Source organism: Parasteatoda tepidariorum, chromosome 6, assembly GCF_043381705.1.
Source record: "Parasteatoda tepidariorum isolate YZ-2023 chromosome 6, CAS_Ptep_4.0, whole genome shotgun sequence".
In the NCBI taxonomy this organism is placed as follows: Eukaryota; Metazoa; Arthropoda; class Arachnida; order Araneae; family Theridiidae; genus Parasteatoda; species Parasteatoda tepidariorum.
Genome location: NC_092209.1, coordinates 42,181,745 through 42,207,969, shown reverse-complemented (window position 1 = coordinate 42,207,969; position 26,225 = coordinate 42,181,745). Strand labels below are relative to the sequence as shown.

Sequence of the window (26,225 nt, the reverse complement as noted above, 5' to 3'; positions counted from 1 at the left end):
TTACCACAAAAAGAGTACTCTCATTTAAAACATGATTTTATCGATCCTTTTCCTGACAATTTTTAGTAATCTTTAAGAAAAAAAGAAGAAAAATCATTTAAATTCTGATTATCAATTTTTTTTGTTAAGATGATAATTAAAAGAAGAAAAACAGGTTTTTATAAAAAAAATATATAAAAATATCTTAATATTGAAGAAAAACATACATAAAAGTTTTTATGCATATTAATATAAAAGTTTACTAAATGAAATCACTAACGGTAAAAACTAATACCTTTCTAATTTACATTAAACTATAGAAAGTATGAAAGCATTTTTTGATGAAAGAAAAAAATTCCTATTTTCCTGTTTTCTTAACTTTGAGCACGAATTTATAATCTCGACGTATTACGAAATTTTCTTTTCTGTCATACTCAACATTTAATAATTAATCCTATGTAACATATTTATTTTTGTTCCGTTTTCTGTTGCATGAGATTTTATAAAAACTTGAGAATTTTTAACGGAATTAGGATTTTTATACTGATATTTTAATGATTTTTTTTCTTGAAATGTACTAGTTTAAAAACATTATACATATACTCTCAGAAATTAGTCGCAACATTTACGCAACCCCCTAGTACATATAACGTTTTTTAAACTTGTACATTTCGACAAAAAATAAACTACAAATATTATTTCTAAAGTTATTATTTTAATTAATTTATATTAATTTTAATATTTTAACCGTTGTGATTCAGTCAAAAATTAAATTATAAATAAAACTATGAATTTATTTCTCCGCGATAGAGATTTTTTTTAAATTTACTGTAGCACACTTTTTTTTTCTCTAGATTTATATTTAAAACTTGAGAATAAGAAAATTATATTTAAAAAAATATAAAAACTGTTTTCAAAGTTTCAAAAAAGACTTCCGAAAATTTTTCTAACTGTAACAAAAATAATGAAAGGAGTATATAATTATTATTTACGAATTAGAAAAAAAATTTAAAAATGTTTTGTTAAGTTTTTTTATTAAGGCAAGTAAAATACTCATATGTACCTTAAACTCCGAGCAAAAATATAATTTTAAATTTATATATCTTCTAGTTGTAATGAAATATCTGGGATTTATAACAGACAAATATCGGGAATGTTAAAAAAAAATACATGATTTTTTTTTTTTTTTTAAATTTCCAATTTTGTGAGATTTCTACTACTAGAATAAAAATCATTAAAATCAATTAATTCTCAATTTTGCAGATATTTATGGGCCTCTCTGAGGAATAAAGTATGGTCAAAACTACCAGAATATGGTAAAACTTTTGCTTTTTCTGACACTATGGGAATACTAGAAAGCTCGGTAATTTTTACCGAAATGCTTTGGAAATAATTGTAATGAAATCAACAATAAAACATGGTTTTATAATACGTGATAAAAATTTGTAAACATGTTAACATTTTGTAGTTTAGCTAGATATCCTAGAACATTATATAAAAACCATTCATTCATTTAAATTCACTTTTCAGTTTTGTATTTTTAAATGTGTGGTTATAAGAACTATAATTTTGAAAACCAGAACCTCTTTAATTATTGTAGGGTAATAAATGATGACAATATTTTAAACTACAATGAGTAGATGATACTTGGATTGTATTGTCCTTATCTTAATGGTTCTGTAAAATAATTTCAATGGTTAAATATCAAAAATCAGCATCATAAATATAAATTTGAATACTATTGTTTTAGGTTTTTATCTTTTTATGAGGAAAAATAGAAGCTATTTACCCTTATGATTTTTTGTTAAGAAAAGTAAATTTTTGGTAGACATTTCTAATAAACTATATGTCTTAAACTAAAACTTAACTCAATTTTTTATGGTATTTCAGGGTATATGCATATGACGTACTATTAAAAGACTATCTAGTTAATTAGAAATAACAACAATGAGTAATGACTTTTTTAAAAAGTTAGTTCTGAATAATAATGGCAGTTTCAAAATGTAATATAGGTTTCGAGAACAAGACTTAATGATTTTTTATGAATTAACTGTGACTTTGAATAATGATTGATGAATTTCTTAAGAAATAGCATGTGTTTTAAATAATGATTGAGAATTTTTTTAAAAAGTAACATGGATTTTTACAGGTAAAATAAATCATATATTCTCTTATTGTTTTAATGTATTGAAAGAAATTCAATGCATTTTTAAAATTAATGCTTACTTAAGAACATTTGAAAAGAATTTTATAAAAATTTTCCAAAGATTAATTTTTATTTCAACTATTGGAAATTGGTTGTTGACGACTTTTTAAAATAAGGAGTCTCGTTGCGGACAATATAATTCACTGCACGATTATATGAAAAAGGGAAAAAAATGAAATATTTTCAGATACTAAACGAAAACGACATTGACTAGAATAAAAAGAATGTAATAACGAATAATACAAAGAACACTTGAAATATGTTCACAGAAATTTAACAAACTCTATGAGGTAAACACACTGCTCGCTCGCTCAATGGATACTATATTTCAGTCTAGCTTTGTATGAATGGTAGAACTCTTTTCAAAATAAAGATTTAAAACCTATACATACTGTAAAAAGCTTGACTTATAAACATTTCATTCAATTTAATAATACCTATTATTCGAGAATTTAACACTTAATATTCGAGCATTTAACCTTTAAACATTAAATCATTTAAACAATTAGCATTTAAACATTTAACATTTACCATTTAAAAATTTTACATTTTAACACCAGATTGCTTTGCTGCTTAATGGATACTATATTTCAATCTAACTTTATATAAATCGTAGTACTCTTTTCATAATAAATTTGTAAAACCTATACATCCAGTGAACCATTTGACTTATAAACATTTCACATGGATAAAATCATAGATTGTTTCAATATTCACTATTCTAAATTTCTGCACCAGGAAGCACAAGAGTTTTAAGTTCTTCATATTATCATTTACGCTTTAAATGTCCAAATAGTACGCGTCTCTCATGCCTAAACTATTATGCAAACTACATAAATTATTTAGCATCATTAAAACTAAAATATAGTTCTAAATTTTCACGTATTTTGTCTGAATTAATTAATGCAATTAAATCAAATATTCGATTAATTTGTCTCCGTGAACTATTCGCTTATAAAAAATTTATTTCTCTGACTGAGTAACAGTTTAGCTCATTTCAGCTTTTCTTCGCCAACGTGAGAAAAGAAATTTCTTCGGTTTTAAAACCATATACATAAACAAAAGCATTTTATATAATATAAATAGTTTTACATTTTAAATCATCTGGTGAAGGAAAAGATGTGTAAAATCTAACTCTAAATTATTATGCAACCTGCGTAAGTTAATTAGAGTAATTAAAACGAATTTAGTGCATTATGTAAAGATAAACAGTTTGTGTTCAACATCTAATTTCTCTGCCCAGGATATAGCTCAGTTTGTTTCGTTTCGTTGGCAACGCTATAAAGGAATTTCCTCATATTCGTGTCCACGTAATCATTTAATAAATGGATAATAATAAATTTTATATCATCTGGTTAAGATGAAAATGCAGCAAACATTGCTGTACAAAATTCGAGTGATTGTTTTAATAAAGTTACAATTTCTCAAGGAAAGAAAAATTTTAGTTTTTGTTTCCCAAAATTAGAAACAATACCTTAACTTGCTTCCTTCACTAAAAAAAGTATGATAAAAATTACCTGAATATGGTAAAATTTACCGCATTTCTGGCTCTCTGGGAATACCAAAAGGCATAGTATTTTTTATCAAAGTGCTAAGTAATGATTTTTGCAAAATAAACAATAAAATATCGTTTTATAACATGCATTAAAATTTAGTAAATGCGGTAAAATTTGGTTATTTTATCATACCTTCCTTAAAGCATGACATAAAAACTATTTATTTGGTAAAATTTACTTTTCAACTTTGTATTTTTTACTAAATGTGTGGTAATAAGAATTAATTTTTAAAATCAGGATTTCAGGTAAACCGTTACCATGTTAGCGGAAAAACTATGAAATGAATGTCTTAAATACCCGGTTTTATTACAAGAATTATATATTTTTTTACCAGAAATTTCTGTACCATCTAGTATGGTAATTTTGCCAGAATTTTTTACTCTATGTACATTGAAAGAAAAATGAGAATACGAATTTTATCTGAAAGATTAATTCAAAATGTTTGAATTTCATTACTCATCCAAGTGATGAAGATGTAATATGTGTAATGCAATGAATATTGAAGTTGTCATAGGTATATATAAACACGTCACTAAAATGCGGTAACACTTGAATGCATGCCCTACTGAACGTTACTGAGACAAAAATGAATGTAAAAATATTTTGCTTTTAAAATGTTTGTTAAATGGTACAAGTTATTTAGTTCCTCAGGTATATAAATACGAGTTTATTGGCTACAGGTGAATAACTATAGGTAATAAGAACGAGTTAAAAAAAATTTGTTTAAAAGGATCAATTCAGTAGCAAGTATATCAATAGCGATTGTTTCAATATATAATAAAAACAATACACTACTTAAAATAGCCTCTAAATCTGATATAGTAATGAACTTTTAATATAGAAAAAAACATTAATTTGTGTAAATGTTTTTAATAGATTATTGATATTGATTGATTTGATATCTCATTTTGAGTTTTTATATTTAAAAAATATTGTATGTAAAAATAATCTTATAAATGTTTACTATAATATACAGATATTAATTATGTTTAGTAATAAAAGTATATATGAACGTGTAAAAATATATAGAATAGTTATAGTAAAATTCACATTCAATTCGTCTGTAGTAATGATTTTTCATTACTGTAAATAACATTTTTTTAGTAAAAATTAAGTAATAAACATGACTTAAATCTCTGAAGTAATTGATCAGAAAACGTAATGGTAAACGGAAAAATTGCAAAATTATACCTAGAAATGTTTATATAACATTATTTTTTTTAAAATTTGTCAACAAAATCCATATATTTATTTCATCTAAGGCGAACGTCTCTTTAAAGTTTAAAGAAATTGTTTTACTGTCGTAAGTTCGTCAAATGGAATAGTTGAGAATTTTTTATTTGAAGTATAAGTGGGAAATCATTAAAATGTCTTAAAAAAGGTAAAATATAAAATAATCATAAGAGATAAAAAGTCTTGAAGTGCATATAGGGTATCCACAATTGCCACACTTAATATGTATTTTTTTAATCCTTTTTTCAGGTAAATAAAGAAAAGAGTACCTATTAGGAGTCACAATTTAACGCTATTGCAATATTAAAAATCACTTTTGTTGGTTTTGCGAGGTTAAAATGTTACTGAAACATCACCAAAGTTCGAAACTGTTAAATTTTATAATGATGTTACTTTTCACATTTGCTTACTAAACTGTAAATTAACCTAAGTAATCATTAAAAGTGCGGAGTCAAGTGTTTTCCACAGTTTACCTAGAAAATGCGCACATCAATGGTTTCCTTATAGTTGAAATTCAAAGGTTTGTTCCTCTTATTTTGTCAGCTAGTTTTTTGATTGTTTGATTGTATTGATTTCATTCTTTAGACATTAAATATAAATAAATAAAAAATTAGAACAATTATTTTAATTGTAATAATATTTTAAACCATTTGGCTCCTTGTATTATAGTTTTGAAAGTTGTTGATGATTAATTCTGTCAATTAATGCGTTGATTGTTTGATTGTAGCAACTTGATTTTCAGATAGAGGGGAAAAAACATTACGTCAATTTATGCAAATAGTGTGTTGATTAATTACACTATAAAAAGTAACTTTTCTACAGAAGAAAAAAACAATTTCACAGAAAAAACAGTTTAAAGAAAAATACTGATTTTTCCTGCTTCTAACCATTATCCGTGGCCCGTATAAAAATAAAATTCTGGTTCTTTTTATAGACTTTCTCCGTATATTTGACGATTTAAAGCTGTTTTGCTTACAAAATAGCTTTTAACTATTTTTATCCCAATCTTAAACGGATTAACATGGTTTTTTGAAGCTCTGCTGCTAAGGTAAATAAAAAAAACACAGTTTAAGTGTCTTGCACTTGAAGAAAAGCGATGACTTTATACCACATATATCGTCCTTACGCGAAGAATTATTTGTGTTTTAGAATGGACAAATAACTTAAATATTTTAAAAATACTAAAACTTTTTTTAAAAATTGGTGTATTATTCGCAAAACAGAATCATTCTCGTGACAGCAGATCCTTCGAAAAACAGCCTTAAAACCGTCAATTCAAATTATAGTTTTTACTCACTGTTCGATAACTCTACTTTTTTTCAATTCATTTCAAGATTATTTTCTATACTTATTATTATTATTCAGTTATTATTTCATGGTTTCAAGCACCGTATAAGTAAAATTGCGATTAGGCATTATTGTCAATTTGACACTCTACCTGATTATTATGTTTATTTAGATATAATTTTCGGGTAAGTTACCAGTTTTATAGGGTTGATCAACATAGTTTTAAACGTTTTCACAATTGTATATTATTTCAATAAGTAAGATTGTTAAGATAGAAACAAATTAAGATTTTTTAACACTGAGACTAGCTGCCTTAGCTCGAGGTTACCTTAAGTTTAAGATTTCCTTTTTTGAATCCTAGCGTCCACTTGTAACACGAATGCTGCTCGAATAGTTCCTGTGAAATCGAATTTTAAATAAATGAAATTTTAAAAATTCAATTTCTCAGGAACAGTTAGGTCGATTTCGATCAAACTTTGTATTTTGTCATAGAAAATTGCATTCCTTAAATTGTATGCCTTACAATTCAAATTTTATCAAATTTTATGCCTTACAATTCAGATTTTATCAAATTTTATGCCTTACAATTCAAATTTTATCAAATTTTATGCCTTACAATTCAAATTTTACCAAATTTTATGCCTTACAATTCAAAGTTTATCAAATTTTATGCCTTACAATTCAAATTTTATCAAATTTTATGCCTTACAATTCAAATTTTATAAAATTTTATGCCTTACACTTCAAATTTTATCAAATTTTATGCCTTACAATTTATTTTTTTTCTACTATAATTAAATAAAATAATAAAAAATTATAAATATTTACTGAAAGTTATTTCTTGAATGGAATCATCCTTGTGTAAGAGAATTTTATAATTGTGAGCAATAAATTTTCAATTCGCTCAGAAGGTTCTCGAAAAATGGCGAAATACGGGAAAAAATATTATTAGCATTAAGGGATGCAAACTTTGTACAGCTCTTCTGACCAAACTATTGTGACCATATTTCCCAAATTACGGCTAACCTCTATTTTTTGAGGGTCAGATATCCAAATCTGTCAAAAAAAGGCATGTTTATACAGAGAAGTACATTTATGTGTCTGATTTCATAACTTAAAATATCGCTTGCACTACTTAATTAGCATAATAGCATTTTTACACTTAAGCAATGACATGTCCATTTTTTTAATAAAAATAAATAGATTACCCCTCACACTACGCTAAATTTTTTGACAAATTAAAAGAAAAAAAGCACGTGTTTTTAATTCATACTGTTGTGGGTTGCATGTTTAAACTACACATTAACTCTTTTTTATGCTCAGTTATCTAGGATTAAATATTTGCACCATAGGAAGTCTTATTTGAGCACTCTAAAAAGTGCGTAATAATTGAGGAAAGGAAATATGAACAATATTAATCACTATTCCAGCACATACTAGCACATATTGCTATGCAATTATGATACCGTAAAATTGCCTATAATTCTATATTATTTCACATGCTTTACTCCATAAAACTATCACGCATAAAATTTATGAGGCGTTAAAAGTAACACATACAACTGCACACACGCGACGATATGTTTTACGTATTATATGAATATGTCATAAAAATAAATTTTAACGATAGATGCGGATAATGTCTTTTTTACCTGTTGGCAAGTCAACTGGTAAAAATAAAATAAAATGCAAAGTATATCGGAAGCTCTATTTAAGTAAATAGATTCTCAATTTGAAAGCAAATTACTCCTTGAATTTCTGTATTTTATATCTTCCGCTCGAACTATTTATTAGTTTTCTGAATAAATTTTATAATTGTAGAAAAAGATTTTTTAACGTTTTTTGTTACCTGATTTCAGGATTTTGGGTGGGTTTTTTCTGGTTTATTTCTTAGGTTATATGATTCTTTAAGCAATAAGTTTATAAATAAATCTGTTCCTTTTTGAATAAGTGCAAGAAAGAAATAATTTAACTTTTTTGTTACCTGATTTCGGGATTTTTAGTAAGTTATTTCAGGTTTATTTTTTAAGTTATACGATTTCAAATATAATAAGCTCATGAAGTTCCCTTTAGTTCCGAAGTGTTCCTTTTAGAATAAATCCGAAAAAAATTATTTTAATGTTATTTTTTTACTTGATTTCAGAATTTCTGGCTGTTTATTTCAGTTTTTTTAAGTGTCCCGCAATGAATCGTAAACACACGGTTCCCAATGGAACACCGAAGTCACGCATCACCGGCCAGCGGTCAGTAAGTGGGTGAGTGACCACTTTGATTAGCCTGCGTAGAGACCGAGGGTGCGGGGTATCGGTCCTCGTTTAACTGTTTTACTGTAAAGGGCTCAACTTCGAACTACCGGTCGTCGGACTTCTAAAATAGAGGAGCCATCCCCTCTACAGAAGATCAAAATTGCGATGGTATGTCTTCGAATCATTCTCAGGGATGTTTCCCAGACAGTCGCCAATAGCCCATTGTGCAGCTCTAGCGTGACGTAAAGTACCTATTTACCTTTTTTTTAGGTTAAATGATTTCTTTTCCTTTCAAAACAAAACTTAATTAAATAAGCTTTAGGCGTAGCACTTAGATATTCGTATATTCATTTTTAATTCCTTTTCGAGTTAATAAACGCTTATTTAGAAAAAAAATTACAACTTGAATTTCTATGTTTCATCACTTCGTCCGATTTTTGTTTAAAATTTTAAATTAATTTTATAATTCTAGTGAAGAGTACTTTTTTTAAACTTAAATATCATGATTTTTGGTGAAAAAATTATGTGAGGAACCAAAAATATCGCATTTACATAAAATCAATTTTCAAACTATGTGGTTATGCTTTTTAATAGCTTAACTATATGCATGCTTTAGATGCAATAAGTTATTGATCGTTGAATTTTAAAATCTGGGCAGAAATTGAAATGGACACAGATCGAAATGCGTGTTTAAGAAAATTGATGTAGCTATTTAAGAAAATGAACATGGTATTTAAGTTCGTCTTTCGAATTTCCTTAATGAGTAATGTTCCTTTTTTAAAGAATAGACTAATGAAACCAAATAAATTTGTAATGTTTTGTCAATTTGCATAAATCACTACATTAAAGTGGTATTTTTTTTTTATTTAAGAAAAAAGACTTTAAAAGTCAAACGTTATTTTTACAGAGAAGTAAATTAACGTCGCATTAATTTTAACTTTCAAAACTCACTTTATCGCTTAAAGTTTTGAACTTGAAGAAATTGCCTGAAAAGTTACATTTATATTACACCTAGTATCCCCCCGAACCAAAAAGTACGGGATTTTGCCCCGTAATGATAAGTGTTTAAATAAGTAAGGAAGAGTAAGCACGTAATTCCTTGCTTAGTTATTTGATTAAAAAAAATAAACTCATTGGCTTTAAAAATATGCCGAGGGAAATAAAAGTAGGCTTATTTCAAGCGCTCAAAACCAGAAGCCCATTCTAAAGACTTGACAGACAGAAATGAAATGAAACAGAAGTTATCTGAATTATAAAACGTAAAGTTACCGAGGAAAAACGGAAAATTAAGATGAGAAACAAAACTACAACATCTACAATAGCCGAGAGTGAAAGATAAATAAAGATGTAAAATCGAGTGAGAAAAACCACAGTGGCGAATCAAGATAAAAGGCATTTCCAAGCGCTATGGAGAATTGGTGAGAAACTAATGTCGTTGATAAGGGAATAAGCATTCATTTAACTAAATAACTCGTTTAGTTACTAAATTTGAGTTAGAACTAAAAAGGTGCATTTTTTTGCTGTGTCCATCTTCTGAAAACGTATTTCGAGCTGCACATTTTGAATGTAAATTAGTACTTGGATATCTAACAATAATCAGTTTTTTTATCACATTGTTATTAAAATTTTAAACAATTTATGGGTGCGTGAAAAATGTACCAACGAATTGGTCAAAAAAAACTTATTTTGTAATTTTTCGTGTAGAACAAGTGATATAAAAAAAAAAAAAAAAACATTTTTTGGTATTATTACTTTTGCATAAGGATAGGTTTTAAATCAGGTAGTTTCTGTTTTTGTGAGATATGAATTAACCTGAATTATATTTTAAAGAGAAAAAAGTAACATGATGACTTAATGACATAACAAAGTAAAAATAAATCCTTCTCTTTCAATTTTATCCAATTTTAAACTAACATTTGTATTTCCTGTTTAAAATCTTTCTTATAAGTTCAGATAATGTCATATCTGTAATTGGGAAATACTCCCAAAGACTTGTAAATGTAAAACTAACTAGGACATACATAATAACTAATTTACATATTTAAGGATAGTAAATATATTCACAATAATTCGAAACTCTTTAACTTAGCCATGAAAAATTTTGCTTGAAATTAATAAGCATTTCAAAATAAAAATAATTTTAAGTCCATTATATCTACTAAAAGAAGGAATCACATTTAAGAAAGTATTTATTTATTATAACTGTTTAAATTTTTCATTATTTATAATGTATTTAGTTATTTGTATTTAATTGTTTTACTTCGATCTCACTTATTTATGTTTTTGTACTGCGTAAATTTTTTCCTTTATATAAATCGAAATTCATCAACTTGTCAAATCAGTAATTGGACTTAAATTAAAATAAGCACTTTGAATTGGAAATAGTTTTAAAGATTGTTATATTAACCTGAAAAATAAACCAAACTTTGTGAGGTATTTGTTTATTCCATTACTAAATAATTTATTTACGAAAGTAATTTCTACTTATTGATTATTCTTTGGACAATAAATTAATTCGAAACTTCTGGGTCTTTCGAAATGTGATTCACTTCGATGGCTTTAAATGCCGAAAAAATAGTATGATAGCAAAGGAAAACAAGCGAGAATGTTTTCACTTACTTTTGTGAAATCTAGAGCAGAAAGAACAAGAAAAAAATCATCATAAAACATTTCAGAAACAAAGAAATCAAAATTGAGGAAATTGTTTTTTTTTCATTCTCTCTTTTTTAAATTAATTGATATTTGATTAGACATTTCTACGGTAAGTTTTTTTTCTCATCCTAATAGAAAATAAATGAAGAAATGTCTTTTAAGTTTGACAGAATTTCCAAATAAGGATTAAATTAAAATGAGAATAAGAACAATACTTTCCTGTAAGTAATTAATTATGAAATCGTTTGCTTTCGAAATTATTTTAGCAAGAATACTTTATTTTTAATGGTCAATTACTTTTGAAATTTATCTAAATGGCGTATTAACTTCCTTATTATATTTATATTTCTGTTTATCCAGTTTTTTTGCTCCAAACGCAAAGGATTTAATATTGATGGTAGATTCTACACTTGATAGAAGATATTGATAGTAGGTAAACACTTATCTATCAAATTTCACCAACGAAAATAAATTAAAACTTAAAACATGATTATCTAAATATTTTTCCATGATCAAACATACTCCAAAAAAAGCTTGTTATAACGAAAACGCATAATAAATGGAAAAGTAAGCGTTACAGCACTTTACTACAAAAAATTAAAAAAATTAATTTGAAAATGCAATGACCAAGGAAATAATTGCATCTTACATAGATTTATTTATCTTTCCTTATTTATTTTGGGCTGTTTTGCATAACAAAATATCTATATATATGAATACATTGTCTCGGTGTACAAACTGTTGATTGAATAATCTATTTTTTCTGGAAATAAATTATTGATTTAGGAGCTAGAATGTTTAAAAAATTATAAATTGTCCAAAGTAAACACCTCTTCCACTGCAGGAAAACATTTCCAAATTCTTTTTGAACATGTTTTCCTAATTTCCACATAATTACGAAGGAATTATGAGTTATTCAATCTTTAAAACTTCAATTATCCATGAAACGGAATTCTATTTTATTCGTAATACAGTAAGTTAAAAACGCCAGAATTGATAAAAAAATGCAAATTGGTGAAGATAGCTTGTTTTTTTTTATTGCTTGTACAGTGCACAAAGAAAAATAAATGCAACCCTGAATAACTTTCAATCTAATAATCGGATCTTCACGTTCTAGGACTCAACCTTAATGGTTTGAGTGGGTGACCTCAAATATTCTAATTAAGTAGTGCAGACGATATTTTAAGTTACAAAATCAAGCATTTTTTTGGATTAACATACCATTTTTATAACGGATTTAGATTTCTGATCCTCAGAATATGGATAGCTGCAATATAAAGAAGTCATTTAATTAAAATTCAATTTCTCAGGGACTTTCAACCAATTTTTCTCAAATTTTGCATTTTGCCATGTAAAATGAATACTTTAAAATGATGTAACAAATTGTATACCTTAAAATTCACGAAATTCTCGACTGTTAATAAAGAAAATAATAAATATTTGGTAAAAAATACTTTTTGCATGGAATTATCTTTGGATAAACAAATTTTATAACTGTGTGCAAAAAATTTTTTAATTCGCTTAAAAAGTAACAAGAGATGGCGAAATAAGCAAAAATGATGACGGAAACCCAGATGGTGGCTACTTTACATATTTTTGGTGTCAAAAATCCGCCTCCATTGAAAAAAACGCATGTTTTCAAGGAAAGTATGTCTTAGATTAGTGTAAGATTTTGAAATTTAAAATATCGAAAAAATTATTTTTATTCAATCGAATAAATTTTTTATAGGTTAGTAAAGCATTGTTAGTCTAGCAAAACACAGTATAGACATTTAACAGTGATAGTCATTTTGAAGCGTTTATCATTCCACATGCATTTCAAATGCGGTAATTTTATTTGAATTACTTTTGGAAATATTTATTTTTTAAAAAATTCTGAAACTGCTACGTAAATAACCACTGAGCCATCATGGCTCAGTTTTTAAGGCACTGAACTATCATTATAAAATACTGGAGTTTAATCACCAGTCACTGCTTGAAACCCACCCAGCTTCAGATTGATAGGTATTAGCTTGTTGGGAAGTAAAGGTGACTGTGCGCAGTTGCTGACCACATTGCAACCATCATGCCGTTGATCACGAAATTGTTAATCCTTAACCTCCATGACCTCTTGCCCATATCGGGTCGTGGTTGGAATACTTTACAAATAAACTAAAACTACATAAATTTGTAGATTACTATACGTTGATTGTAATTCATTGATATTTTGAATATTTTTTTAGAAAGATGCATTTAAACACATGTTTATTAAACGTATTTAACGCAGATTATTTTTCAATACTGCATTATCTTTAGGTGTATAAAAAACAGAACTACAAGGCAACTAACTAAGAATTACTACTAAGATTAAAAACAAGACAACTAACTAAGAATTACTACTAAGTTTAAAAACATGACAACTAACTAAGAATTACTAAGATTAAAAACAAGACAACTAACTAATTATTACTACTAAGAATTAGTAAATTACTACTAACTGCGAATTAACTACAAGAAACAGCACTCTTTAACATCAAAATAGTTTATCTTTTAGTATAATAATAATAAAATTTCAAATATATGCAAAACTACAACAGAATAATAATATTTTAATGCCATATATCTGTAAACTGAGCTTCAGTTTGTAACGAAAACAGATCCATCAAAGGTATAGACATCCGTTTTTAATATATAATGTTATTTCTCACAACTTGTGTTTAAAATACATGATTAAGGCATAATTGGCGTATACCTTTCGCAATTGCTTATAGAACAAGTCTAGGCCATTATAGTTCACTTTTGGCTTCTCTTTTCTCCTGAAAATGCATTGTAAGCCACACAAAAAAAGAGACCAAAAAGACATGCAAAATCTCTTACAGAAAGGCGTGCGTTCAAAAATTATGTTGCACAACAAAAGAAACTGCATTGACAATTTTGCGTGTTGCACAGTTTGCTCTCATCGTAATAGTCATCGTAAGGATCTTGTGGGTGATTTTTAACAATCCGCAGCGATTGGAAACACTATCACGTGATCGCGTGACGCAGTTTCGGAAAACCGAGCTGTTGCCAGATGCGTGAGCAGATGTCTAATTTCTTTTTACTTTGTATGTATTAGCTTAAAGTAAAAGATTTTTAGTTTGTTTTTCTTCTTTTTTATTTAATTTTTCCCAATGCCCATCGAAAGCACTTCTCACAATGCGTGTTCATAATACTGTAGTAAGAGTTTGCAAATTGAAGGTTCTCCCATCCTTTACATGGGTAATGTAAACAGATATACAACATTTTACCCTTATAAGAATTCTGGTGTGAACTAAGTAAGAATTCGCGTGTGGCTTTGCATTTCTGAGAAACTAATTTAGTAAACAGTTAGAATGTTCTTCATTATGTTGAAGGGTTATATGGCTTATTTTAAAGAGCTTTGTCTTCTTAAGTAATGACTCTCTATCGTGTCGTGTTTGATAGCTATAATTTGCAATTATGTTGCATGAAAACAATAAATGCTTCAAAATGTGCATGAGGTTAGACGTGTAGTAGCCTTTAATATATATATTTAGAATTTTTATGCTAATTAAGGGTCAGAAAGTACTATTTAAGCAAGGAAACAAAAAAAATCGCAATCAAAATCCAAACTTTTACTAAAGAATAGAATGTTGAAAACATTGAAACCTGTTTGATTACCAAGGAAACAGAGAGTAATTAAGGTGATTAAACTATAAAAATTTCTGGATCAAATTATGGTAAAATGTACCGGCACTCTGGGTGCCGGTACTTTTTACTGTTAAATACATTATTACTGGAACATGTTACGGAACAAATCATCAAATATACCGTAATTTTTATAGAAATAATTACAGTGAAATCACTGATTCACTCAAATTAAATAAATATTACTAAAAAACTACGGTATATTATTTTACGGTAAATCATGAATTTTACGGATGATGCACCAAAAGTGCTGGTACTTTACACCGAAATTAGATCCGGAATTTTTTACAGTGTATTAAAGGCAGTTTTAAATTTCTTTTGGTAATTAAACTGGTTATGATTTTTTTAGTCCTATTCTGCCTTTCTCAGTAATGATTCGTTAGATTTTGATAGTGTTTCTGTTTTTTCGCTGCTACAATAATGATTTACAATTCTCATTGCGTATACTTTTTATATACTTCATCGTTGACAGAAAATATATACGAGTATATTCAAAAAATATATATTAAAGTTTATCATTACGGAATGCCCTATTTATTTTCAAAGTCAAATCCTAGATAGCAGGCTACGGCAAACCTTTTCATTTGTTTATCCTACAAAGGTTGACTAATTGATCTTGTTTTAAGCTTAGTAGAAATATTTGTATGCCAAGCTTGTTTCCTATTTAATAAAGGTAGGCAGAATCTTTACCAAAAAAAAAAATATTTTTTAGTTTTTAAAGTAATTCCTGTTTTTGCTTCTTTTCATTCAAGCTTCTTCCAGGCTCTCAAATACAACATTTTGTAAATTTGAAAATTTAATGATCAGGTCAAAATTCACTTTTAAAGTGTTAATGTATAAATAAAATTTGTTCAAATAAACCCAGTTTCAGAGATGTCCATAAAATCTAAATTAAGCAGTGATTTTATTCTCGGTTTGAGAACACTTTTTTCTTTTGGTATGCAAATAATGATTTGATCTTCGATTTCAAAAGCTTTTTCTAGTCTTGTTTTATAAAGACCGATTCAATATCGATATGAATTGATATGATCGATATGATTGTTTATTCAAGCTTAATGCAAACCTCTTAGGGTGTAAATTAACATGGTTAAATTTAACATTTAAAGCTTGCATGGTTTATATGCTAAACATTTTTAAACCTTATTGGACTTTGTGTTAAAATTTGTTAATGACATTAAAATCTACCTTACACTGCTATTTGGGATTTATCATAATTTAAAAAATGGATTTCCCAGCTTCTGTATTTCCTATATTTAAAGACAGTTGTTAATAATTCGTAAAATAATCATTAAAACTAGGTTTGCTTGAAAAATAGGCTATTAAATTATGCTTAATGCAATTACAGTTTATTGTTTTTGAATCGACGTTGTTATATTATATCAGTTTTGTTCGTATATGAGCCATGATATTCGATTTTTTTCATACTCTACTAAATCCCATCCTGTAATGATTGGTAATATCATATTCAATTCGATTATATTTATTTTTATTCGGTTATACATTGTGTATAGTTATCTAGAAAATTTAAAAATAATATTGAATAATTTGGTCAATTGAATAATTGTTTGATTAACTTCTAAGCAATAACGCGTGAATATGCTTTAAGAAACAATTCATAAAACCTATGTGTATTATAAATTATTTAAATTGTTTTAATTTAAAGATTCAAAATAATACCCACGTAGCAAAATTAACTTTAGAATCGCATTTATGTATAATATCTCTAACAATTTTTAGATATTCAAAATTTCAAAATTTTTTCTGAAAAGTTCAGTTAAAAAAATTTTACTTTTAAAAATTAAAATTCCACAGGTTTCAGATGATTTTGATTATGACAACATTACTCTTTCTGGAAGAAGGAATTTATTGATATTACCCTTATGATTATGACTCTTATGATCGTGATTATGCTGATATTATCTGTATACTATGCAACTTTTTCATCGTTATGTAACTTTTTCGATTATGTAAGTAAAGCATCATAGTTGTGGAAGTGAAACTTTATGATTGGGATTTTATTGATATGAATGTGATCTTATTGAGTTACAATTCTAATTCTGAAAATATAATTCTAACTTAATGTAATTTAGTAGCAAAGTTTTACAATGACCGAATTATTTTTGTTTCAGGCCGCGGTGATCTTGGAGTAATAGATAGTGAAGCATTTGATTTCAGCCAACTTGAAGATTACATCAATGATGATAATGAAAACAATATGTAAGTTGAATTGTTTAATATATATATATAAAAACAAAATAAAGACAAAAAGGATAAAAGAAAAGAGAGATTAACGAAGAAAAATTAAGAAAAATGATTATAAGTTTTATTTAATACCCATAAGCTGCAAGTACTTAGAACTCATACAATAAGTTAAAAATATAGAGTGAACATGAAAAAAGTCCATGTCTAAAGATTTTTTAAAAGATAAAAAAAAATTTTATAAAATATTTAAAAATTATTCAAAATTAAAAAGCCGAAAAACAAAATAAAAAAAAGATATAACCTCGCCATTAGCTCACACAATTACATCATCAAAAAAGAGTGTTTTCTTACATTGTATCAATGTATTTAAACAGTTTTAGTAACCTGAAACTTTAATAACAGTTTTTAATTATGCGAAATATGCAAGATTTATGATTGGGCGAGAGCAGTTTTGTATCTTGATTTAAATTTAAAAAACTAGAAGATATGTAAGAATTTAAAATTATTCAAAATAATCACGAGGCTTAATGGAATAAAACCTTTTTGTGTTTTTACTCTGTTTTAAACTCTCTTTTATTGCTAAAAAACTTCTTACAACTAATAATTACGAAGTTTAAAAAACTGAAAATGTTTTAGTATTCCGACTTGATTATACATTATTTTATAAGACTGAAACATTAAAAGTAATTTATAATCACTGAAAAATGCTGGAAAAATCCTGTTTCGACTATAATTTAAAATTTTTTATAAAACTAAAAAATTTAAAGCACTTTAAAGGTTTTGCCTAAATATAAATAGATGAAAAGAATTTTGTATCCTGACTTAATATGCTTTGTATATATAAAATTAGAATTTTTTAATACAGTTTATACAGTTTATACTACACGATGAAGACGACAACCAACAGTTTTATATTAGATTTTTAGATAATTTTTTTGAACAATTTTATAGGATTAAAAAACTAACAGTAAACATAACAGCTTGCAATTAGACGAAAAATGGGTAAAATAAAGATGCTTTAGTTTGTTTTTGAATATCTTGTTCTAACAGCTATGTACAAATACGGAAATTTCTTGATTTAGATAAAGAATCACATGACTAAAAGTATAAAAATACATTGATAAATAGGTCTTTACATTGAAGTTAGTTAGGTCCTCGAACCATTGAGATACAGTGCTAGGTACCAATATCTTCAGATCAAAAATTATTGAAACTCTTCTCTTTTTTATTTTGCGTACTGCACAAAATCTGTTAAATGATACTTATTTCTTAATAAGAGAAAAATATTGATTAAAAAAAAATTTGTTCTTCATAAAGAAAATGTGTATATAATATTATCACATATTATCTTCTTTTAATATTACATGATAAAATGCTAGTATTAAAAAACACTAGGAAACAAATTTCATTTTTGTTTTCGGTTGCATGAGATTTTTTTAACAGATCTTAGATATTTTCGTATCGCTAATTTCAAATCTGCAATCGGTTTCTCTTTCCAAGTTACAGTTTGTTTTTTTAATGACATTTTTAGTCTATTTTTTATCGAAATGTACAAGTTTCAAAACATTATATACAATAAGAGTTTCTGTAATCATTGCGACAAATTTCTAGTTGAGTTAAAGAGCATTATCAGAATTGAAATATAAGAACCCATGCTCGGAAATGTCGTCATATTCGCCACTAGGGGAGCTTCCCCATCATGAACTATTTCTAAGTGTGTTTCTGAACAGGTTTTTTTCTTTTTTTTTAATTTCATAACCATCGCTGAACAGTCGACCCAATTTATTGGGCTTACGACTACTGATGTTCAACTCCGTAGTGTTGTAATTTTGAACCCAATCCGGAAGACAGGGAAACTCTTGGATCAAGTATTGGAAGAAATTTGCCTTAGTGAAAAACTTTTTGATGGAACTAACCCGCCTTTGCGTTACATGAAGAAGAAAACTTCGAAAATCTTCCACTGCTAGCCTAACGTCGAAGGTACTCTAACCCATGATCCGTCTACCACTGACGATATTTTACGTGAGCACTGTGGTCGATACGAGTCTGGTGCGACCAGCCATCGCTGGGATACGATCCCGGTTCACCTCATTTGAAGTTGAATATTCTATCCCCTGAGTCACCACGGCTATAATAGGGAAGCACCCCTTGCCACGTATGACGACATTTTCGGGCATGCGCTCTTAAGCAATTTTGTTCTTGATAATCTACTCCAACTGCCCTATGTTATAACGTTTTTAAACTTGTACAGTTGGATAAAAAAAAAAGGCTAAAAATACCATTTAAGAAAATATCTGTAGCTTTAAGAGCGAAGCTAATTTCAGACTTTAAATCTCCAAGTCCTAATTAGGCAAGATCAAATATCTGTGTAAATGAAACAAAAAATTTGCTCCTCTGAGTAATTATTCAATTTTCTTCCGCGAGCGCAATTTTTAATAATTAAATATTTAAAAAAAATATTTTTTTGTAATTTTATTTTTTTAATAATTTTCATTTTTTGTTTTCACATCTTTCACACAACAAAATATTAAAAACTAAAGAAGGAAAAAAAGCATATAATTTGTTTTTATTTCAATAGTTATTTCCATGAGGCCTTAGTTACGTCTAGTGATTTAAAATTAACTGAAACCACCGATAAGCCTCCTCTGTATCTACGGAACAGTCATCATAGCCTACCTAAAGATTCAACCAGCGTCCAAGTACCCGTCGAGGCCACGGAAACCCACGGCCACCCCTCACTCGGCATCAGATTGTCACAAGGGGCCGCGGAGACCTCCGTCCATTCTCCGTCCACTCCAAATGTTCTCTCCCAACAAAAGAGTAGTTTCTCTGTCAGAAATATTCAGAATAATGGGGTTGACGTCACTTCATCTTTTACAAAACCGTAAGTATTTTCGTAATTTTTTCGCCATAATTTATTCTCTCTGTTTCTTTCAGTTTTATTCAGCTCGCAGAAGTAAATATTTATTTTTCTCGATTTCAATATGTCAAATAATACTCAATTCAAATATGTCAAATAAATTGAGGAAAAAATGAGCGAAAATGTAATGGTCATCGATCACGTTAAGACTTATTCTTTATATTATGTGTATTTATATTGCTTGAAATGTATTTAACCTTACAACGAAGGATTTCTTATAAATGTTTGACAAAATATTTTCTTAAACTAAAGTTTTTGTTATTTTCAAAGAGTTTTCATTATACAATCTACGCTCTTTAGTACAACTTCCACTACAACGACCTTTCGATTAAAACTGCCTTCGCATAAAGTCCTTTTTGCAATTGTTGTTGTTGTCCATTTACGTTGCAATAGAGCTGCACAATGGGCTATTGGCGACGGTCTGGGAAATATCTCTGAGGATGATCCGAAGACATGCCAGCACAATTTTGATCCTCTGCAGAGGGGATGGCACCCCCTCTTCGGTAGCCCGACGATCTGCACGTGAAGTCGTACACTTTACAGTTGAACAGTTTAACGAGGACCGATACTGCACACCCTCGGTCATTACACAGACTAATCCAAGTGGTCACCCACCTGCACTCTGACCGCAGCCAGTGATGCTAGATCGGTGATCTGCTGGGAACCGTGACTTAACGATCAGTCTACTGCGGTACCCTAATGCAATTCCATAATGTTATTTTAATGTCTATTTTAACGTCTGCCCTAAACTGCTTATTCCAATATAGCGACCGAAGTTCATTAATTTGATTTAGAAAAAGTTTCAAAGAAATTATTTAAACCATTATTTTCTGTTGCGTGTATTTATATCGGTTTAAATGTACTTATTTTTTTATTACGAGAGATTTCTCATATATTTTTGATGAAATGTTTTGTTATGTGAATTTCTTTTTATTTTAAGACAGTTCTCGTAATACAATCTACGCTCCTTAGTACGACTCTCATTACAGCGACCTTTCCATTAAAACGACCTATGCATTAAGTCTTGTTTTCAACTCCATAAACGCAATGTAATTTTAATATCAATTAGAACGATCGCACTGAACTGTTCATTTTAATATAGTGACCAAAATTTAATCATTTGAATTTGAAAAAGTTTCAAAAAAATTATTTAAACCAATATTTTCTATTACGTGAATTTATATGGTTTTAAACGTATTTAGTTTTATAATAAGGGATTTCATTTCTATTTTTGACGAAAGGTTTTCTTATGCAAATGTTTATTTTTATTTTTAAACAGTTTTCATTATACAATCTATTATACAATCTATATCTTTCATTATACAATCTTTAGTACGACTCCCATAACAGAGACCTTTCCAATATAACGACCTATGCGTAAAATCCAATTTGCTATTCTATAGATGCAATGTTATTTAAAACATACCTCCGTTCGTCAAAATTTTCCTTCCAAAATTTAGTCATTTGACTTAAAAATGTTTTAAAAAAATTATTTTAACCAATATTTTCATTGATATTACCACATAATAAATGTAAAAAATCATGCATTTTATTTCAATGAAAGAAGAATATTATGACTCCTAAATTCTTATCCTAAATTCTGGGAGGTCGTAATTTACGGTCTTTCTTAATCTGTATAACATTCTTTTCAAAGTATACAATAAATTTATTAATCCAATTTTTGATGTTTGAAAATTTTGTTTATTCTTTTTGTCAGTTCCCTTGCTTTGTTTATTTTGGAGTTAAAACACGTGTTCTACGCAATTATCTAGACGTATGTATTTATCAAAATTAGCAGCTTCAAACCAGCATATTATTACTAATTCATCTATGAAGTATTATTTAAAAAGGGTATATTAACATGCATATTAATATAAGGAAAGTTGTGTTATTACCGATTTTTCTGTTAATTACCAAATTAATATTGGAGTAAAGCATTCCTTTGTTAAAATGGCCAAATATTTGTTTTAGCTATGAGTCAATATTTATGGTATTTTTGAGCACTCATTATATAACGACCTCACATTATAATGTTCATTTTTGCCCATTCCACGACGGTCGTTATATCGAGCGTTGACTGCATAATATTAATGTTTTCAGAAATCTATTTAGAAAATTGCCACTGTCACTGTAAACTGTAACTGCCATTTCGCAATACATCAGTCTGTTTGGAAAATTCTCCAGTATTTTCAAATTAGTCTAACACCAACTAGGTTTACTTGATTAGAAACTTCATTCCCTTCAAAAATATACAAAATGGAATTAATGATCGACATATTTCAAGCTCTCAAAGATAGATTCCCATTTTCAAGACTTACCAGACTTTCAGATATCTAACGAAACAAAAGACTTTCAGACTTTTCAAGACTTTCAGATATGTAAAGAAGCAAAAGTAATTTGAAATAGAGAACACAAAGATGCAAACGAAAAAAGGAAAATTAAAGATGAGAAACAAAAGTAAAAGAAACCACAGTAATAAAAGAAACCACAGGTATTTTATTTAGGTAGCATTAGAGCTGCACAATGGGCTATTGGCGACGGTCTGACAACATCTCTGAGGATGATCCGAGGACATGCCATCGCAATTTTGATCCTCTGCAGAGGTGATGGCTCCTCTGTTTTGGTAGTCCGACGATCTACGCGCGAAGTCGAGCACTTTACGCTAGAACAGTTAAACTGTTCTCCGTAGGCCGATACCGCGCACACTTGGACCCTGTGCAGGCAAAGTGGTCACCTATCTGCTTACTGACCGCAGTCAGTGATGCTTGATTTCGGTGTTCTACTGGGAACCGTGTCTTTACGATCAGTTCACTGCGGGACAGAAAAAGCATGAAAAACGCAAGAAGAAAAACCACAATGGCCGAGAGAGGGAAATCAGGATAAATGCATTTCCACTCACTATAGAGAGGTGGAGAGGAACTAATTTCGTTAACAAGGAAATCAGCATTCACATGAATAAAACAAGATTCCAGGGAATCAAAAAGAGCTGAGGTGACTGGGTTGGAAATAATTTCATGCCCAAAAATCCCAATAATGTGCAGCAATTGATGATTTTTTTTAATTCTTTAAAATGGGCATATCAATCAAATAATATCTTACTGCTTCAATTTTTTGGGATTATTAATTAGCTAACTAGGCTTATTTCAATAAGCACAGTTAGTTACAGACCAATAAGAAAAGATAGATATTATTCCTTGATTGTTCCTTGCTTGGAAACGTAATTACTGGTAGGCCGATTTTTACTTAGTCTAGATAGTTTTAGGCTATTTAAAAAATATATTTTATTCTTTGCCTAATTAGCCAATTCACTATATTTGAAGTGTTGGCACAATATGAGGTTCCTTGCAATAAGCGTAAACAAATTCAGGTTGACTTAGCAAATCATCTTACATATTTTTAATTAGCCTAAAAGCATATAGACTGATTATTATATGCTCGAAAAAAGTCACACTGCATAAAAAATCCTGGAGATTTTTCCAACTAGCTTGGCGTAATGGAAAACGAGGGTGATATTTGCAATCAACCTATTCAGTTAGCCTACCACATTGTATGTATTATATTAAAACCTGTTTGATTTCGTACTAATATTTTATATCATTCAATATAGACATCACTTACCCGACAGCCCTCCTGACTCGGGATCGGAACCGCCTTTCTCACCCGCTAACGAAGGTAAGTATTTTTCTTAATTATTAAAATTCTTAACTATCCTTAATTTATTTTTCTTAATTATTATTCTGGATCCAATGTTATTCCGATTGCATTGAATCATCGTCTACGTATGATTTCAGCTTATAATATTTGCACCTCTAATGTATTTGCCTTAATAAATAATTAATCTAACCGTTTCGCATAATATGATGTAGCGATTAAACTTCGATTTAAAAAAGTTTTTTGGACTATGTGCTAAAAAAATTATTTTAACCTTTTTTTCAACCAATGTTTGATAAGGGTAAAATGGAGGAAATTTTGCCGCAGCAGCTACCTGTATGATGCTATAAGCACCATATTCTGCATGCTTTTAAAGAAAGATCTTTAGGAAAACAGAAGTGTATGGAAATTAGAGAACGGTTTAGTCTATAATAGAAGCGATAAAGTGATTAGAAAGGAGTCTCTAAAAATAACTGCAAACTTATAATAAATAGTCGTTAAATTTTTTTGTCTAATCTGACCTTTTATTAATTCATGGAAACTTCCCTTAACAAATCTTCTTCTTCTTCAGCACGACAGCCCCTTACAGGCCTTGGCTGCCTCAACCACGCGTAGCCTCCAACGCCTCCTATCCATGGCGACTTTTTTCCAGTTGTTAATCTTCATTATTTTGAGATCTTTAGTAGTGTCATCCAGCCATCTAGTTGGAGGCCTTCCTCTGGCCCGAGATCCCGAAGGATTTTTAAAGGTGGCGATTCGTACTGCATTGTTTTCTGGACCTCTCCAGATATGGCCAAGCCATTTTAATCTATTGCTTCGGATGACCTGCACTATCTGTGTCTGTCCATAGAGTCTATATAATTCAAAGTTGTATCTGATTCGCCAACAGCCTCTTTCCTGTTCTGTGCCAAAAACATTTATAAGGATTTTTCTTTCAAAATCCCTTAACAAATAGGCTAAGAATAAATCGTTTGCGCTTGATTAATATGCAGCATGTATTTGGAATAATACTTAATAAATCTATAAATGCATTTTTTCTTATTATAAATAGTTTTTAGCTTATACAGTGACGCCAATTACGCCTGGTGATTCACAGAAAACTTTGATGTATTTAATTTGCCTTTCATTATAAAAATAGCTTCATTTGATGCTTAAAAATTTTAAGAACTAGCTCATTTTAAGTATCTCATTTTTTTTAAAACCTATACTTGTTTCTGTTGCAGATCCGAAATTGAGGTGCCCATCTATAGACTTACTTCATCACCATCATCAGCATCATCATAGTCATCATCACCTTCCACAATCAGCAGAAATGTCCGTCCATTCTTCGGGGTCAACAGAAGCCTTGAAGCATCAGTATCTTGGTTATGGGCACAATTTGCCCCTTAAGCACTTGACAGAAACCGCCATATCTTCTTCAACCTCCCCTACGTCATCCTCATCATCTCCTCACCGTGTAAGTAATTAGAAATTCTACTAACGTCTTAACTGTTTTTTTTAAATTCAAAATACTCAAAAATTTAAGAAATGAAAAATCTTAACATTTAGTTCCATTAACATTTAGCCTGTCACATATTAGAAACAATCCTAATATGTGGCAGACCAACTGAAAACAAATTAATCATATTTATTAAATAGTTTTAATCTCTTGTTTTATTAGCACTTTGCCTGCAACAAATTAGAAATCTTTTTAAATTGTAGTAGACCAAGTAGAAAACAAATTAATTATATTTATTAAATAATTTTAATCTCTTGTTTCATTAGCACTTTGCCTGCAACAAATTAGAAATCTTTCTAAATTGTAGTAGACCAAGTAGAAAACAAATTAATTATATTTATTAAATAATTTTAATCCTTTGCTTCATTAGCACTTTGCCTGCAACAAATTAGAAATCTTTCTGAATTGTAGTAGACCAAGTGCAAATGAAAACAATTAATTGTATTTTTCAAACACTATTAATCTTTTGTTTTATTAGCACTTAGTCTTTTACATTAAAGAAATCAATCAAATATGTGTCAGGCTGCTAATGAGAACATATTATTAAGCTTATTGAACAATATTAATTTTTCTCTTCTGAATCTATCATGCTAAATCTGAAGAGGATAAATTGAGTAATTAAACCATTCTAGTCATTTTAAACTGTGGTTGACTTAGATTAAACTTTAAAATCCTTGACAACTCAAATATGTAAATAGTTTTAAGTAATCTCTTTTTTATTTGCGCATTGAAAAACCATTAAAATGTTAAAATAAGTGAAATTTAGTATCACTGACTCTCATTAAGATAATGTAAGATTAAACATGCACTGAAAGAAATTTAAAAACTTACAGCAACAACAAACATTAAAATAACTGACATATTGGGACACAAACTCTCAGTGATATAAAACTCAACACATAATGAAACAGATTATTAACTGCAAAAGTTTTAAAAAGCCTTAAAATAACTGACATTTTTCCTACTAACTTTTATTATTATAGTATTAAATAAATTACAAAATGAAATATCAAAGAATTATGAAAAAAAGAAACATTAAAGTAACTGACATTTTGAGAGACTGGCTATCTTTAATATAAAAATCAACAAATGAAACAAATTATTAAATGTA

At 28.5% G+C, this 26,225-nt stretch overlaps 1 protein-coding gene across 3 annotated transcripts in view; it reads left to right on the top strand.

The window, feature by feature from the left end:
- The window catches only part of LOC107440588 (myelin regulatory factor-like protein), a 138,113-nt gene that overhangs the window by 73,291 nt on the left and 38,597 nt on the right, over positions 1–26,225 (top strand). For all 3 annotated transcript variants that reach the window (XM_016053564.3, XM_071182258.1, XM_071182259.1), the window contains exons 2-5: positions 16,973–17,060; positions 19,624–19,929; positions 23,573–23,637; positions 24,840–25,072. In XM_016053564.3, coding sequence (XP_015909050.1) covers positions 16,973–17,060; positions 19,624–19,929; positions 23,573–23,637; positions 24,840–25,072 — 692 coding nt within the window. The remainder of the gene's footprint in view (positions 1–16,972; positions 17,061–19,623; positions 19,930–23,572; positions 23,638–24,839; positions 25,073–26,225) is intronic.